Source organism: Schistosoma haematobium, chromosome 4, assembly GCF_000699445.3.
Source record: "Schistosoma haematobium chromosome 4, whole genome shotgun sequence".
Taxonomy (NCBI): Eukaryota; Metazoa; Platyhelminthes; class Trematoda; order Strigeidida; family Schistosomatidae; genus Schistosoma; species Schistosoma haematobium.
In genome coordinates this window covers 6,837,122-6,853,931 of record NC_067199.1, presented here as the reverse complement: position 1 = coordinate 6,853,931, position 16,810 = coordinate 6,837,122, and the positions used below count along the sequence as shown (strand labels likewise).

The following is a 16,810-nucleotide window of genomic DNA, read 5'->3' as shown; positions in this document are numbered from 1 at the left end:
ATATATAAACTTGTGAAATAATGGCTATATCAAAACAATACACATATGTCAACAAAGATTGACTAAATTTCAATCAAAATATCAACAACCGGATAATCCAAACCCTTTCAAACTAAACTAAGGCTAACTTTCGCCTTCCCTTGTTAGTATATTTTGTCAAGGTTTGCTAACCATAAAAAAGAAAGTCGGGTTTAATTTAATTTGAAGCGGTTGGAGATTCGTGACCGGGGGCTTATGCGCCACGAAGGGTGACAAGCGTAAGAAACTTTATCTTGGCTGGGATTGAAATAGGTTGAAACTGTTCTATCCAAAAGCATCAGGTTGTTATCTGAATGATGGGTTCAAAAAACCACCTACGAATTTTATCTTTACAAAATCAACAAATGTGACTATGTAAGTTGAAATATTAGAGCCCATAGCATTCATATCTCGGCGTAATTACGGAGACCAGCTACAGATTTAGTTACTCAATATTTTAGTAAAAACGATGATCTACTGGTAAACGTACTATATACTTACATCCTTGAACTAACCAATCAGGATTAAACTCTCTATTTAAAGAGGACAGTAGTATCTGTCCTCGTCGAGTGAATCTTTTAGTGTAAACGCTTCCTTATATTTATTTTAGTTGGAGTTTCAGCGACAGTAACATAGAAATCTTAGCCTTTTGTGTTCAGTGTCTACCACATTCAGAACTTACTAAATACTTATTCCGTAAAAGTTTTTTTGCGCTTATAGAGATTTTTTGTGTTGTTATCTCTGTGAGCTCACCTAACAATTTTAATGGTGAAAACAAAACAAAGTTGCGGTATACCCACGTGCATCTTTCTAGTCGTGGATGAAATAAAATGTGACAGATGCAACAAGGGGTATACCAACGTAGGCCGTGGACTAACACAGGATGTATATAAAAGGTTATGAAAGCTACTATCACATTGGTTGTGCAAAGCATCCCGCTCTACGTAACGAATAACAAACATACAGATGTAGGCATGGTTACAAAAAAAGAAAAAGCATGCTGTGAAGAAACAAATTACAGGGAGGTATGAGATAAGTGGGTCGACAGTTTCATCTGTGGACTCACATAGCAACGCAAAACAGACTATGGAGAAACACAGCCGGAGCGGTGCAGGTGATGCGATCAAGAGGCATAATAAGGTCAATGACTGACTTACAGTTACACCCAAAAAAGTATGTAAACAGAGTGAGACCTGTATGTCTGATGCCAAATCGGAGTAGAGGGATGAGAATTTAGGAAGCAAAACCTCACAGCTCGTTAAAACGGATATCACTGATACGTCAGTCATTTTTCATAAGTTGAGAGAACCTTCCGAAAAGGAAACAAAGTCTGTATTTGGACGTGATCTAAGCCACATTAAGTCGTTGATAAGCACGCTACTTCCAGAAACAGTAGCACGAGTTAGCATTTATAAGTTTTATAGAGCAAGATATAAAGTAGATTTTAAAATTACGCAGAAAAGCCGTATCTTAAAAGTTACTTTTGCTTCTGAAGAAAGGAACCTAACACTAGAAAATTCAAGCAAACTGACTGGTTCCAGGATATATGTCTGTGAGGATCTTAGCCTGATTAATCGTATTAAGAGACGACCGGCAGAGGTGGAAATAAATAAGCACTGCCGAGATAGTGAAAAGTCCTCATACTTAAGGGTTTTCACATTGTAAAAGATCGAAGCAAAACTATCCCCAAAGCTGTAATATACAATTGCTTGCAGACAACAAAATAAAATGTCAAAGCTCAAAACAGTGGTGGACACAGAAAACCTTGATGTCATTGTCACCTCAGGAATATGGTTAACGTCAGAAGTGCATAACAGTGAAATCCGATTTCTCGGTTGCTTACTTTGCAGGCCAGACAGACTAAACCATACGGGTGGTGGGGTTATCCTGTACATGAAAAGCATCTTAACCATACGAGCTGTCGAGAAAATGGCACACGACTTAGGGATATGTGAACTGGTGCGCTACTAGATGAAATATAGTCAGTAAGATATTGAATTAGTTGTAGTATACCACAGCCCAGAATGTGTAATGGATGATTTCCTCCTAGGTAAACTTAAATCCTGATCAAACAGGTGTAAAAGCCTTATAGTATATGACTTTAATGCATCCTCCATAAACTGGAGAAACTTAGAAGTAGGGTCACCAGAAACATCGTTTTATTAAGAATTGTCAGAAACCCTTCAAATGACTCATACAAGAGATTTTGCATCCTCAAAAGCTTACCAGAAAAGGCCTTCTGTCCTCAATATACAAATATGGATCTGAATTAAGATAACATCTTAGTTATTTTGCTCACAGGTTAAAGTAAAGTGATATATAACGTGTATGTTATCATTAACTAAGTGAAAATTGGCAAAATTTGGTTCTTAAAATGTTTGAAATCAATGAACATATTTATTGTTCACTAATAAAGTGTATTACAGATAGTGCTTAAGCTCAAATGCATGACATAATGCTTCTCAGGGAGATTGAGTATCAAAGTACTTAGTGTTATTCATCATGTAGTCACGAGTGTTAAGTGAAGCTAGAAAATATCTACCCTTTCTTATTCTTACTCTAAATCTCAAGCCCAAGTTCCTGAAGTTTGTAAACAGGAGAATGGCAAGGTTATTGTACTATACTTGATGTCAGTTTGTGTTGAAAACCCAGACCCCAATTCGCCCCCAAATGCCCTGGTATGGCCGAGAGCAAGGTGGGCCCGCCCTCCCTCTCTAAATGCTCTCACACAGCCACGCGTATACAGCCTCTGCCAGGGAAGTCCTACTCACTGCCTTCTCGTGGCGGGGGTGTTGTCTACGAAAATGAGAGGACGAAAAGCGAATGTCCGGCTCTTTAACCGGATCCCAAACCAATGGTGCACATGGGCTCCAGTATCCTGAGGGAACAAATGGCGTATGAACCAATCGCTGGTCATTGCCTTCCACGGGACTGCATCTCCTTACGATGCCCCACTGCCTTGTGGGTCAGACCTTTAGGTCGGAGGTTCCGGGTGTCGCCCCCTAAGAAAACCACCTGCTTTGGTCCGAGAACCCAGGCAATGTCACAGCCCACACACAAACCAAATGAAATTTTTGTGTGGCGCATATGTATTTGGTGCCCCTTTGTACCAATATTTATGTGTTCAAACAAATAAATCTATTTTCAAATAAAACAACAAGTGACGTGGAGCAAGTAATGCTTTTCATGTACTTGGATTTTTAGCTGACATCGGAGTACCTTACTAATACTACCGATTCATGTGTGCAACAGAAATGTATTTATTAAAAAGTAACAATTTATTTCATTACAGAGAAATCTGTACATAAATAAGGAATAAAAGCCTTCACCAAAAAACACAGTCATTCACTTCTAGAATGTTTATGCTTTCTTTTTGGGCGTTTATGTAACTTCTTCGATTTGTGTTTTTTCTTATGATGACGGTGATGATGATAGTGATCGGGGGTGGACGATCTACTACTACTACTTTCTGAAGACCCTGTGGTCGAGTGCTTCCTAAGAGGAAAATAAGCAAATAAAATGAACCAAAAAATACAAGTTGATTTACCGCTTCGACATTTGTTTCTTCTTTTTCATTTTCTTTTCCTTCTTTGCAGCTAGAATGAAGTAAGAATACAAAAAACAATGAACCACGATAACAAGTTAGGGGTTTTCAAGAGCAGGCTAGCCAAACAACAGTTTGCATTGATGATGGGCACGGAGTTATTTGGAAGTAGGCATTTCAAAGTTTTTTTTTGCAATAATGAAATACAAGTGCTCAGATTTTGAACAAACTAGTTTAAGTGGTTTGACAGTAGCATAAATGCTATAAAACTTGAAAACTGTAGGTTAATACCTTCTTCACGAGGGGATGACTTTACGAAAAAAAGGACAAAAAGCAAACTTTTAGCATTTAAACTGGGTTGGTCAATTGAGGGCCCATTTAGGAGAGTTAAGAAAATCCTAATTTCAAACTGACGATAAACACGAGCTTCATGACCCCGAAGAAATGAATGACGGACGAGCTTACTTTATTTACTGGCTACCATGGGGCTTCATACGATGTCGTTGTGAATGAATTTATCTAGCATTGCTTTACATTCTTATTCCGTTTAATTTTTATCCTATGTTATCGAATACAAAATCTGATACAACTTTTCTAATGCTGCGTGTGCCATCCGAACTTGCTTTCGTGAGCGTTTGGAATCTCATGCAGACTAAATAAGGCCGACTAATCATTCCACCAAAAAGTGAAGACTAGCAGTGGAGACGTTTGGATTGCGCTATGAAAATAGTGGGTCGAGTAGCTTGTGTAAAAGTTCACAGAATAATGTAAGAAACTGCTTTACTGAAGTGAATACTGTAATTACCAAAACTACTTCCAAGGATTCTGTCCAGATATATTGAGGGACTCTATGCATTTCAAACTAGAGGCAAATAACGTTATTTCAAACTATTCTCAAGATGGTTTAAGTAAGAAAAAATCTGCAAATTTACTGCATTTTCGTTTTATCGCTGTACGGTGATTTAAGCCACCTTATTAACTTAATTGGCTGTGAATCAGTGGTTTTAAACCTCGGACAACAATACTTCAAGAAATTGGGACGAAAAATCCCACTGCCATAATCTACTAACCTATCCGTGGTATTTGTACTAAATGACGATTGTTTTGTACTTGACTACCCGCTGATTATGAATTCCAAATATAATACGTTCATTTAAGCTCGCCTAGAGTTCTACGTACCTTAAATTGTACTATTAAGGGGATTCTTAGTTAGAATATCAATTCGAATACTTCTAATTATCGTATTTGCGTCGTGATGGAGTCAAATCTTGGAAAGTTAGATACTAATTCAAGTGGGGATGACTTTGAAGACGACATTAAGCGGTTTGAAATCTGATACATAACTAGAAAAGATATTAAAAATGGTAAATTCACAGCTTATTTCCTGACGTTCATTGACAGAGGAGCCTATAACCTGCTAAAGAATATGGCCTTTCCAGAGAAACTAATCTCATTGTTATATGAATCTTTCAAGAAATTACTACTTGGTCGTTTTTCAGTGCTAGCTTTGAGTGCAGAAAGAGATCAATGCGACTTTATACTTAAAGTACAGAATCAGGCCACGAAGCGCAATTCTGGAGACGAATCGGAAACTCAACTTCGTGATCGATTGGTAGTTGGGATAAATATTCCGAATTTAGAAAATAAATTCGAAAGCCCGAAAGTTTATTCTAAGAAATTGACACACCATGTATTAACTAGGAGACAGTAAGTGAGCTTGATTTCCAGTCAGTGAAAGTTTTTAATACTTTACTCAGTCATCGTGGTGAACTAAATTCTCAATGTCGCTCAAGCTTGCGTTTGTTTGATAGTTCCCTACTCTCATGGAAATATGAAACGCTTGATAACTTGTTAACTATGGGATCGAAGTGCGGAGAATTACACAAATCCAAAGCCCTCTCATTTTGATCTGCAAGCAAGAAATACCAAGACCTAGAATACAAACGTTAATCATATTACTGTTGCAAAACTCAAAGATCCTAAGAGGGGAGTAAATAGTCTTTCAGTGAAGAACTGCCAGACTGTACTCAAAAGAAACAATGATGAAATTGCTTGAGCGAAATAATCATACAAGAACTGATTTTCCGCACTCCACGAAAGGTCTGCAAAAATGGTTGATAAATCTACAGTTTAAATACAAACCAGTCACAACAACCGAATATTACAAGGGCCCAGTTGAGTCTGTTCTAATTCTCATTGTTAATCCTAATACTAATAAGTACATCCTAGATCAAAAACTTGTTATCGTAAATCTGATTGGTTCGTTTATAAAATATAGTCTCGCCATCGTATCAACAACCGTTACTATATAATACCGCGATAGTCCTCTTAAGATTGAGAATCCCGCTGGCGCTCGGTTTCTTGTAATATTAAATTCTTAATATGAGGATAAGTAGGCAAACAAAGCGAACCGATAGTACAATGAGGAAATAAACATTTGTACACGATATGGTGTAGTGTAAGCAGGTCAACGTACCCATTGAAGCACGTCGTAATTCTAAGGCTGCTGCAATTATTTCGCTCTCATCAGACTGAGAACTAGTACTGCTTACATCTAGGACCACATCACCTGAGAAACCACCGTCATTACACAAATATATTATTAAGAATAGGTACAAGCAACAGATCGCGACCACTGCCGAATGAGCCTGTCCTTTAATGTAAGTTGGTTGCATAATGTTCCATGACCTGTCAAATATCACGTGACAAAGCCACCTATCAGAATGCCGACTTCTATTACCTCGCCCCTGTGCTAAACTGATGATGCGTCAGACAGCATTAGCAGCCTTGAATCAACCCTGAGTCCCTATCGGTACTTTTCATAGCAATTATCCACCTAGTCTAGTCCCTTCAGTCCAGAACACAAATATCAACCTCCACTGCGTGGATCGTACATTTCAGACATATAAACAGACCAGACCTCATCACACAAAATAATGAAATAATAATAATTGTACAAGATCATGCCAAAGTTAGCTGTGAGTGTGGGATACTGAAACTGACAAATTGGGTGGAAGCTAAGAATGGCAAACCACATTGCAGTACACAATTGGTAATACGAAAGCTTGAGATTAAAGAAATACGGATATATACATACACAATTTAGTTACCTGGTAATTATCCAATAAAAATATGTATGACAATAACTCCCAGCAGTTATCAATCATTTATACTACGCTCAGATATAACAGGTCGCAATTAAACTTGACAAGGATTGGTAAGCTGACCGATATTCAGTGGCCTAACTGCTGGGTTATCTGGCCAAGGGCGTGATGTTTCACAGAATTTACACAGCTATAATCATTAACATAAACCTTTCAACCAGTCTTATCCGTCAGAACCAATAAGGTCGATATCAAAACTAAATATCTAGGGCGATACTTATTCAGGGAAGTAATTTCTACATAACTACATTGTCTCATTCTTAAACCATTGTAAGTGTGGTAGCACAAAAGTCCTGTCCCCTAACAACATAAATCTACGGACTTACTAGTGGTCTACCACTGACACTCGGCATCGTTGAATATTAGATTCCCAACATGAGGATAAGTAGGCAAACAAAGCGAACCGATAGTACAATGAGGAAATAAACATTTGTACACGATATGGTGTAGTGTAAGCAGGTCAACGTACCCATTGAAGCACGTCGTAATTCTAAGGCTGCTGCAATTATTTCGCTCTCATCAGACTGAGAGCTGGTACTGCTTACATCTAGAACCACATCACCTGATACACCACCGCGTAAATAATTGCGACATTGAAATGTTAAATGACCGGCTGTATCAGCCGTTAGTAAGTATGTTGCTGCTTACTAAATCCACATTTTTTACAGCCCACTCGAAAGTTCGTCCTGGATTCACGGGGTTTAGCTGCAAAATTATTGAAATCAAAGGTGGTACACTTACAATCCATTTACCCTGCTGCAATACGGCAGGCGTGTCACAACCTTGAAAAGCAGTACGAACTCGTCTCGAATTCCAGACTTTTTTCAACAGAAGTTTGTTCCTTTGGGACAGATTCAAGTTTCAATATCCAGCATTTTTGTGACGAGCTAAGATGGTTCAGCTGGCTATGGATAGAATAAATAAGAGTTTTGTGTAGTGAACGTTTGTCTCTAGTAGTAAAGTGACTAATTAGGCCCCTTAGTGTTTGAAACAACAAACTCATATGGTTCAAATGGTTGTGGACGGAATAGAAGCTTTCGCTTAACAGGCTCTCGTGTCTAGTAGCAGTGGATCACCAATACCTCCAGGCAGAAACTCAGGTATGTTAAAGATAAAAGAGGAAAACGAACTTGGTAAATCGTAGTATGATACTATTGTAGCGGTAAATAAATCCCCAAAATAAATAGCCCTGTAGGTTTTCGACATTGGATGCTGACCATATGTTTTAGTGGACTCATCTAGCTGAAGGAGCTCGGTCAGGCATCCGCATCAGATCACGTGTGGTAACGCTGTGCTCAACATCTACCGCAATCGCTAGCCAGATTAGATCAGGGAATTCCGATATATTGGTTATCGCCAAATACACTCTTCCGATCTCCTCGACTCTGTCATTTGATTTCTCTCGGTGGGTACAAATTATATTAGAAGGTGTTGCTGGTAAAAGCGTTGTCAAACACTGAATACCTGTGTCATTTTCATTGGTGAGACCGACGTGATCTGGTACACCTAATTGCAACTGTGAGTCTGTTCCTTTTTGGGATTTTTACATATTATTGCCTTATTTCTTAATTTTTATACAGTGTTATACTTTTTCCTCCGTGTCTCAGGATATCTATATTCTTCCCTCGTATTCTCGTACTTAATATTCCCCTATGACCGAACAGACTCCTGAGGTATTTAAGATTAAGACCATGTCTCCACCCTCGTTCCAACTCATGCCCTTCTGGCCCGACAACATCGAAGCGTGGTTCTCTTACTCAGAAGCCGACTTCCACGAGCACGGCGTGAACGACACATGTGCACAATTCCTCGCAGTAGTCAAGGCGCTACCGCGCGAATTCAACAGGTACGTAACACCTAGTGTGTTTACTAGTGATGTTTCCGATCCTTACGAAATCTTAAAACGCTCGATTCTTAAACGAGGAGACCTAACCGATCGACAAAGGTTAGATCAACTCTTCAACAATATCGACCTGCAACACGGTTCTGTGACAGACATGTTGCAATGGATGAGAGAGATTATAGGCCCAAGAACTTTCGACGAAGGCCTATTCAAACAACTTTTCTTGTCAAAACTTCCCCAACAGGTGCAAGCAGTTCTGGTCTCGTTTCAGAACAACGCCTTAGACGAGCTAGCTGCATCTGCCGACCGTATTTTAGAAATAACGAAATCGTCTACTACCGAGGTATTTTCAGTCAAAGAAAAGCCTCACACGACTCAGAATGATATAAACGACTTATGTCACACACTCACGCGTTATCTTAGTCTTCGTACCGACCGTAAGAGATCGCGCACACCACGTAGGAGCATTTCTCGTAAGCGATCTGTCTCTAGACCACGAGAGACAGATAATCCCGACTGGTGCTGGTATCATAACCAGTATGGAAAGTCTTCCAGAAATCGCAGAAAACCCTGCGATCTTCCCAACAGAAACCGACTGACTCTAAAAACAACTCGGGAAACTTTCAAGCCGGCATGCGTTAACGGCAACCGTAGCCGGCGAACATAGCCGTCTGTTGTACGTCACAGGTGTGACAACGAGGGTTCGCTACCTCGTCGACACTGGCGCAGAAGTTAGCGTTTTCCCAGCGAATCCCAACGACCGGCTTAACGAATCGACCCTAAACTTACAGGCGGCAAACGGAAAACCGATCGCTACGTATGGCAAAAGGTACGTTTACCTTAACGTGGGTTTACGCAAACCCATCCACTGGATTTTCGTTATTGCAGATGTTTCTATGCCAATCATTGGTATGGACCTTCTACAACACCACAATCTGATCATCGACACGCGCAAACGGAGGCTAGTAGACGGAAACACTAATTTGTCCGTCTGCGTAACTTCCTTCTCTGGTTGCAGATTATCCCCAGTCACAATTAAACATATGATAGACCCACTTTATCAGCCACTACTCGATAAGTACCCTGGGATACAACAAACTCAACCGGAACTACCGTGTGTAACCAGCAATGTTACACATCACATCACGACTACAGGACCACCTGTATTCTCTAAAGCACGACGATTAGCTCCTGAAAAGCTAAGGTTAGCGAAAAACGAATTCGACCATATGATAGACTTAGGAATCATACGACCGTCAAGTAGCCCATATGCATCTCTGTTGTACATGGTCCCTAAAAAGGACAGCAACGATTGGCGTCCAACTGGCGACTATCGGCGATTGAATGCAAAAACCATTCCCGATCGTTACCCGTTGCCTCATATTCACGATTTGACAGCTACCTTGAAAGGTACAACTGTCTTTTCGAAAATCGACTTGGTTAAAGCGTATAACCAAATCCCTATGGCTACTGATGACACACCAAAAACAGCTATCATAACTCCCTTCGGACTCTATGAATTCTTGCGAATGCCTTTCGGTCTAAGGAACGCTGCTCAAACATTCCAAAGATTCATAGACGACGTTTTTCGAGGTCTCAACTTCGTACATGCGTATGTTTACGACTGCCTAATCGCAAGTCCGGACAGAGAAACACATCTCAAGCATCTGGATCTTGTTTTCGAACGACTACAAAAACATAGCATTACTGTAAACGTTCAGAAATGCCAATTCGGAACTGACTCATTAAACTTCCTAGGACACACCATAGATGCTCAAGGCATTCGACCCTTAGAACCAAAGTGGCGGCCATTCTGGATTACCCAGAACCGACCACCGTCAAGCAATTACGAACGTTTAACGGCCTCGTAAGTTTCTATGGACGTTTCATACCGAAATGTGCATTACTTATGAAACCGCTAACCGACCAACTTCAAGGAAATGCAAAATCCATCAATCTGGACAACAGTGCACGAAAAGCATTCTCCACAATTAAGGAACTCATCGCTAAAGCAACACTGCTTGCACACCAGGACACCCGAGCACTCACTAGCATCGCGGTAGACGCATCCGACTCAGCAATCGGAGGAGTCTTACAACAATGGGTTAACAACTCCTGGCAACCCTTGGCACTTTTCTCTAGACGGTTGCTAGACACCGAATCGAGGTACAGCACATTCGGTAGGGAACTCCTAGCTATGTATTGTGCTGTACGACATTTTCAACACTATATCGAAGGCCGTGAATTCACTCTTTTCACGGACCATAAACCGCTCACTTTCTCGTTAAGCTCTCCTTCTGACAAGTACTCTCCCCGTGAGTCTCGACAACTGGACTACATTTCGCAGTTTACTTCAGATATTCAACACATCTCTGGAGCAAACAATGTAGTTGCAGACGCTTTATCTCGTATAACTTCCTTGAACAGTTTCCAAGGAATCGACCTTCTTAAACTCGCCGAGCTTCAAAAAGAAGACAGTGATCTTCAGCACGAGTTATCGTCCACAACACTTAAACTACGCATCAAACAGATGGGAACAGGTAACGAAACCTTACTTTGTGACACATCTACAGGTAGGGATCGCCCAATCGTGCCGAAACATCGACGCAATGTCTTCAACACATTGCACTAACTTTCGCATCCAGGTGTTCGTGCGACCATCAAGCTTATAGCAGAACGGTTTTGCTGGCCTGGCATGAATAGAGACGTGGGGGATTGGGCACGCTCCTGTGTAAGCTGCCAAAAATCTGAGGTCATCAGACACAGTAAGTGTCCCTTAGGCTCATTTAAAACTCCCGATGCTTGTTTCGACCATGTTCATCTGGATTTGGTAGGACCTTTACCAGATTCAAATGGATACGCTTACCTCTTAACCTGCGTAGACCGTTTCACTCAATGGCCAGAAGCAGTACCTATCAAGGACATCACTGCTGAAACGGTGGCCCGCACCCTCGTCGAACGATGGGTAACAAACTTCGGTAATGAAAGCCGACATTGGATATACGGCAGCTAAACTCGTTTATGGAACAGCACTTCGACTTCCAGGAAAATTTGTGGATCCTTCGTCCTCATCAATGAACATGGATCTAACCTCCTACACGAACAGGCTTACAAACGCAGTGCGTTCAGTTAAACCTGTTTCCGCTCGACCTCAATCAACTGATGTTTTCGTTCAACCTGACTTACGATATAGTACACACGTTTTCGTTCGTCGAGACTCGCATCGACGACCTTTCGAATCAGCATACGAAGGACCTTTCAAAGTTCTTCAACGCGAACCGAAGTACTATATAGTCGATAAGAACGGAACAAACGATAGCATCAGCATCGATCGCCTCAAAGCAGCGTATTTAGGAGGAAATCCTATCTACGTCGATTTTCCTTCGGTGCAATCGAACGACACGACTCCACTCATAATTCCTCAATCGACAACCAACACACGCGATGATACTCCGAATGTATCTGAAAATAAACTTAAAACGACGCGTTCTGGAAGAAAAGTTAGATTTCCAGAACATTTAAACGACTATTGCACGTAAGGCACTACTAGACATTTAATATTATCTCGATCTTTCTTTTTACGATATATAATATATTTTTTAAAAAAAACAATTTCAATATGGTTATATATTTTTATTTTTATTTAAAAAAAACAAAGAAACATTAAAATTTTTTAAACGATATTACGTGTAAATAAGTTTAGATTCCAATTTTTTCCCCGATATTGTGTTTTCACGCACGTACGAATGTATTTCGACATGCTCTTGCATTTTCTTTTTTCTTTTCCAGGACGGCTGGAAAAAAACGATGACGTTTATGAGGATCTGAAATTTTCATTGTACATTTTCTTTTTTTACTATGTTGTATAATGAGGAAAAACGACCAGACGCTGCTAATCCTAGCAAGCTATCAGAAGAGTGTTTGCCAACGACAAACTCGCTGGGTTTAAACTTCTGGCTGGCCACGTCTTAGGGTCATCACTAACCCACTAGGGGGGAGTGATCTGTAGCGGTAAATAAATCCCCAAAATAAATAGCCCTGTAGGTTTTCGACATTGGATGCTGACCATATGTTTTAGTGGACTCATCTAGCTGAAGGAGCTCGGTCAGGCATCCGCATCAGATCACGTGTGGTAACGCTGTGCTCAACATCTACCGCAATCGCTAGCCAGATTAGATCAGGGAATTCCGATATATTGGTTATCGCCAAATACACTCTTCCGATCTCCTCGACTCTGTCATTTGATTTCTCTCGGTGGGTACAAATTATATTAGAAGGTGTTGCTGGTAAAAGCGTTGTCAAACACTGAATACCTGTGTCATCTTCACCATCTTTAGACCTTAAGAATAGATCAAGTTGCATCTTAAAAGACTCCTGGGAAGTCGCTTGGACTAGCTCGGCCGGCAGCGAATTCCAGCATTTAACAACTCTTAAGGAGTAGAAGTTGTGTCTACAGTTCGTTCTGCTCTCTTGTGTCTCCAATTTCCGGGTTCACCCCTTAGGTTGGTATTGGGGCTAAGATTAGGTAGGTGTTTAAGAGGATGTCCGGAAGTGTTAAGGATACTGTAAGCCATCAGAAGGTCACGTCTAAGACGCTTATACTTTGATGGGTAAAGTTTAAGTGATTGGAGGCGCTCTTCATAAGGTTTGAACTTGAGTCCCCAAACTGACTTCGTGGCTCGCCGTTGGATACGCTACAGGGTGTCCTTATCCTTTTGGAGTGAGGGGGGAAATACTATGTTTCCGTACTCTAAATGGGGACGCATAAAACTATTGAAGATTATATGGAAACTTCTTCCGTCAAACTGGCCAAAAATGCGCTTCAAGGTTACCACTGCAAAGTTTGCTGGAAAGGCATTTTTGCCACAGTTAGCATAAGACTTTAAATCGTAGGGCACCAGGACTCCTAAATCTTTTTTTGACTTGCGATACTAGAGGGGAGTTTCCTAAGTTGTACCTATCGTCTGCGACATGTCGCAGATGGACTACTTTACACTTTGAAGTGTTAGAGGTAAGTCCGTTATCGTCTGCCCAACTTTGAAGTCGTCAGATCCTCCTGAAGTGCCTGTATATCGTCTTGGTTGCGCATCTCTCTCCAGTTTCACGTCATCGGCAGAAAGTAATAAGTCTGACGATACCTGTTGAGGAAGATCATTTATATAAATCAAGAAGAGAAGAGGTCCCAGTACTGAGCCCCGAGGGATCCCACTAGGACATTCTATAGCCTGGGATAAAATGAGGTTAACCCTGACCTTAAAATGTCAATTTTTCAGATATGAATTGAGCCAATCGATTAGAGGTGGTCTGATAAGACATATATGGTTAACCCTATTAAAAGCTTTTGAGAAATCAGGGTAAATGATATCAACCTTCCCCTTGCGATCGAGGATGCTTGTGCATCTGTCCACCGCAGTCAGCAGGTTGGTTATACAAGAGTAACCCTTCCTGAAACCACGCTGTTGGGGTGAGAAAAAATTTAAGGACAGTTAATAGCCATGTATACCGTCGAATATCAGGGACTCCATGATTTTTGAAGGTATAGAGAGAAGAGCCACTGGTCGGTAACTTGAAGGTTCGCGGCGTCGACCTCCTTTGGAAATTGGTGTGATGTGAGCCAGCTTCCAATTTTCCGGTAGCTTGCCTCGGCTTAGCGAGTGTGAGAACATCACGCTAAGCGGCGTTGCCAGAATTGAGGCTGCTTCCCTCAGTACGATGTAATGAATAATATCCGTACCAGGAAAAGTGTCTGTTCTTAGGTGCTGCAGTTTTCCGGGACACCAAGTCAGCGCTCAGGTTCACTACGGAAAGTCCTGTGCAGTTGCAAATGAAGCTGTCCTCAGTATAGTTGATGTGGATCGGTTGCAATGTCTGAGAGTATTGTTCAGCCAAAAGGTTAGAGGTGTGGCCGTCGTTATTGGTCGGGCCGTTAGGACCTAGTAGTTGGGAAATTCCAGTTTTGGCTTGACAAAGAGAGGCTGCATAACTGAATAAGCTTTTGGGATTAGAGACAAATTTATCCGTAAGCTTTGCCTGGTACTCAAACCTGTCTTCTCTTATAGCCTTCGTACATATATTCCTTATATGTTTGTATTGCCTGTATGCCCCACTGTTGTCAGTTCGTTTGTATTCTGCCCAACAGTGCCTTTTGCGGCTTAGCAGGCGAAGAGTGCGGTTCTTGATGATTTTAGGTTGCTTGTAGCTTTTGGGGACCGTTTGAGGAACTGACTGCTTTGTAGCACATGAAAGCGTGTGCAGTAAGGAGTCCCAACGAGTATCCACATCGAGTTGAGGGTGAACATCCCAATCCACCTGTTGTAGATAGTCCTGTAGAACTGACACATTCAACCGTTTGAAACTCCAGCGCAAGTTGTTGGTGGGGTATCTTAGCTCAGTTTTGCTGAAAAAACTGAAGGTTGTAATGGCGTGATCGCTCACCCTACAGAAGCCACGACTGAGAGGTTGTCAACTAGAAATTCTTCGTTTGTAAATACACAGTCTAAGCGCGACGGTGTCTGACTGTTTCTCCGACGAGTTGCCACCTTCATATTTTCGTATAATCCCAAATCCTCAATTAGATTGAAGAACCGAGCTGCAGTTGAGTTTTCACCTCCAATATACGTATGTTCCGCGAAATTGACTCTATGGAGATTTAAGTCCCCAAGAATCAGGAGTGTAGAGGGATAGTTCTTCCGGCATACGACTGTCATACTCGATGTCGGCAGTGGGCTTCCTATATACGACTCCGACTAGGCACCTCGAAGTAGTAGATAATCTTACCGAGCACCATACGGCTTCATTAAAATTGATAAACTCTTGGTTGTGAACTTGGTGTACCTCCAGGTCGGATCATGTGTATAAAGCTAGTCCACCCCCAGTTTTCTTTTTTCTGTCATTGCGAAACAAAGACATCTCAGGTATTGCTAGCCTCTGGTCTGAGGACTGAGAAGATATCCAAGATTCAGATATTCCTACCAAATAAGCATTAGTAGCATTGCTAAGTTCACGTAGCTAATCCATTTTGTTTGGTAGACTCGCGGCGTTCGTGTATAAACAGCTTATGCTCTCAATTTGAAACGCGTGAGCTTCTTCCTGTTTGTCTATATGAGCCTTACGTGAATTGACAGGTAGCCTACCAATATAAGGTTAACTCATCCTTCATCACCCTCTGATGTATAAGTACGTCAATATCTATAATAACGTCGAATTTCATATATTTTAGGTTGTAAGCAGCTAATGAGAACCTAACCTTGTTCTTGCTCTCTTTAAAATATAATGTTTGCCGAGTAGGTAGGCTCTGTCCTTTACACGTTTTTTTATCATCAAGATAGTCTACAAGTGGAATGATCAGCTCCGACTTGTCTTTGTGCTTGGTCCTGGCTTCATATGGCCTGTCCGGGTGCATGTGGATTCTAGTTGGCGACCGACGTCTGTTGGTACGAAATACTTCCAGAGTTGCAGCCGCCATATAGGATGGGAAAGTTATCCTCATTAGCCGGGGTCAAGAATCACCGTCCTTCTTCGCCAGTCTCGTCACATGTAGAGTCAGTATACTTCTGAGCTCCAAGGACTGTTTGATGAATTTTCATTCCCTAATATCAGAGTTTGCTTGACTAGGGTCCATTTTTTCCGGCGCACCTTGCACAATTACATTTCTTCCGCAGAAAAATGTCTCGCGAGATTCTTTAGAGGTGTTCCGGATGAGATTGCGCTCAGAATACAGTATGTCGGGCAGTATTTTTACGTTCCCATCGGATTTCAGTAAATGACTAGCTAGCAGGACATCCTCTACGTCGGTAGCATTCTTAAGTGTTACACGAAGTAGCCTCGGGTGATTTTGATACTTAGATTCCTTTCGCCGAGTGAGCCGTGTGACCGTCAAAGGCTCTATTCTTGGAAGTTCAAGTTTCGTATTCAATTCACCCCAGAGCATCCTGTCATTTTTGTCCTGCAAACTGAGAGGAAGGTCAGAGTTGTCTTTCAGGTTCATGATTATGAGAGAGTCATCACGAACTGTTATTGTTTTCCCAGGTTTTCCTGTGCGTTCAGGTTCAGTATCTTGTTGTTTGGAGGTTGAAGCACGTTTCTGAATCCTAGGCTCTTTGATGGCCGGACGGACATTCTTGAGAGTAGACTGGGCAACCAAATCACTTGATTCCCGTACAACACCTGGGATGGTCAGCTTAGACGGTGACGCCTGGTTCTTTTTGCCTCTGTTAACGTGGGTCCAATCACCTACAGAGT

The 16,810-nt window shown here is 41.4% G+C and overlaps 1 protein-coding gene across 3 annotated transcripts; it reads right to left on the bottom strand.

The window, feature by feature from the left end:
• Nucleotides 1-2,579: 2,579 nt before the first annotated feature.
• SREK1IP1_1 (SREK1-interacting protein 1) lies at nt 2,580-7,658 on the bottom strand. Of its 3 annotated transcripts, none has more exons than XM_012944080.3 (5): nt 7,468-7,658; nt 7,375-7,431; nt 6,039-7,339; nt 3,566-3,614; nt 2,580-3,513 (listed from the first exon to the last, which is right to left on the bottom strand). In XM_012944080.3, the coding sequence occupies exons 3-5, from the start codon at nt 6,235-6,237 to the stop codon at nt 3,360-3,362; spliced, it is 402 nt and encodes a 133-aa protein (XP_012799534.2). In that variant the 5' UTR covers nt 6,238-7,339; nt 7,375-7,431; nt 7,468-7,658; the 3' UTR covers nt 2,580-3,359. The 3 variants fall into 3 exon arrangements, with proteins under 3 accessions (XP_012799534.2, XP_051066067.1, XP_051066068.1); XM_051215541.1 differs by having other exon boundaries at nt 7,196-7,339; XM_051215542.1 differs by having other exon boundaries at nt 2,580-3,509; nt 7,196-7,339; nt 7,468-7,590.
• Nucleotides 7,659-16,810: the final 9,152 nt, after the last annotated feature.

Bases quoted from the DNA above. Each gene is read 5' to 3' on its own strand.
- SREK1IP1_1 (XM_051215542.1), bottom strand. The intron at 3,615-7,195 runs GTACGTTGACCT...ACTTCATTCTAG, and splicing joins ATTACGACGTGCTTCAATGG to CTGCAAAGAAGGAAAAGAAA. The intron at 3,510-3,565 runs GTAAATCAACTT...CCTCTTAGGAAG, and splicing joins AAGAAACAAATGTCGAAGCG to CACTCGACCACAGGGTCTTC.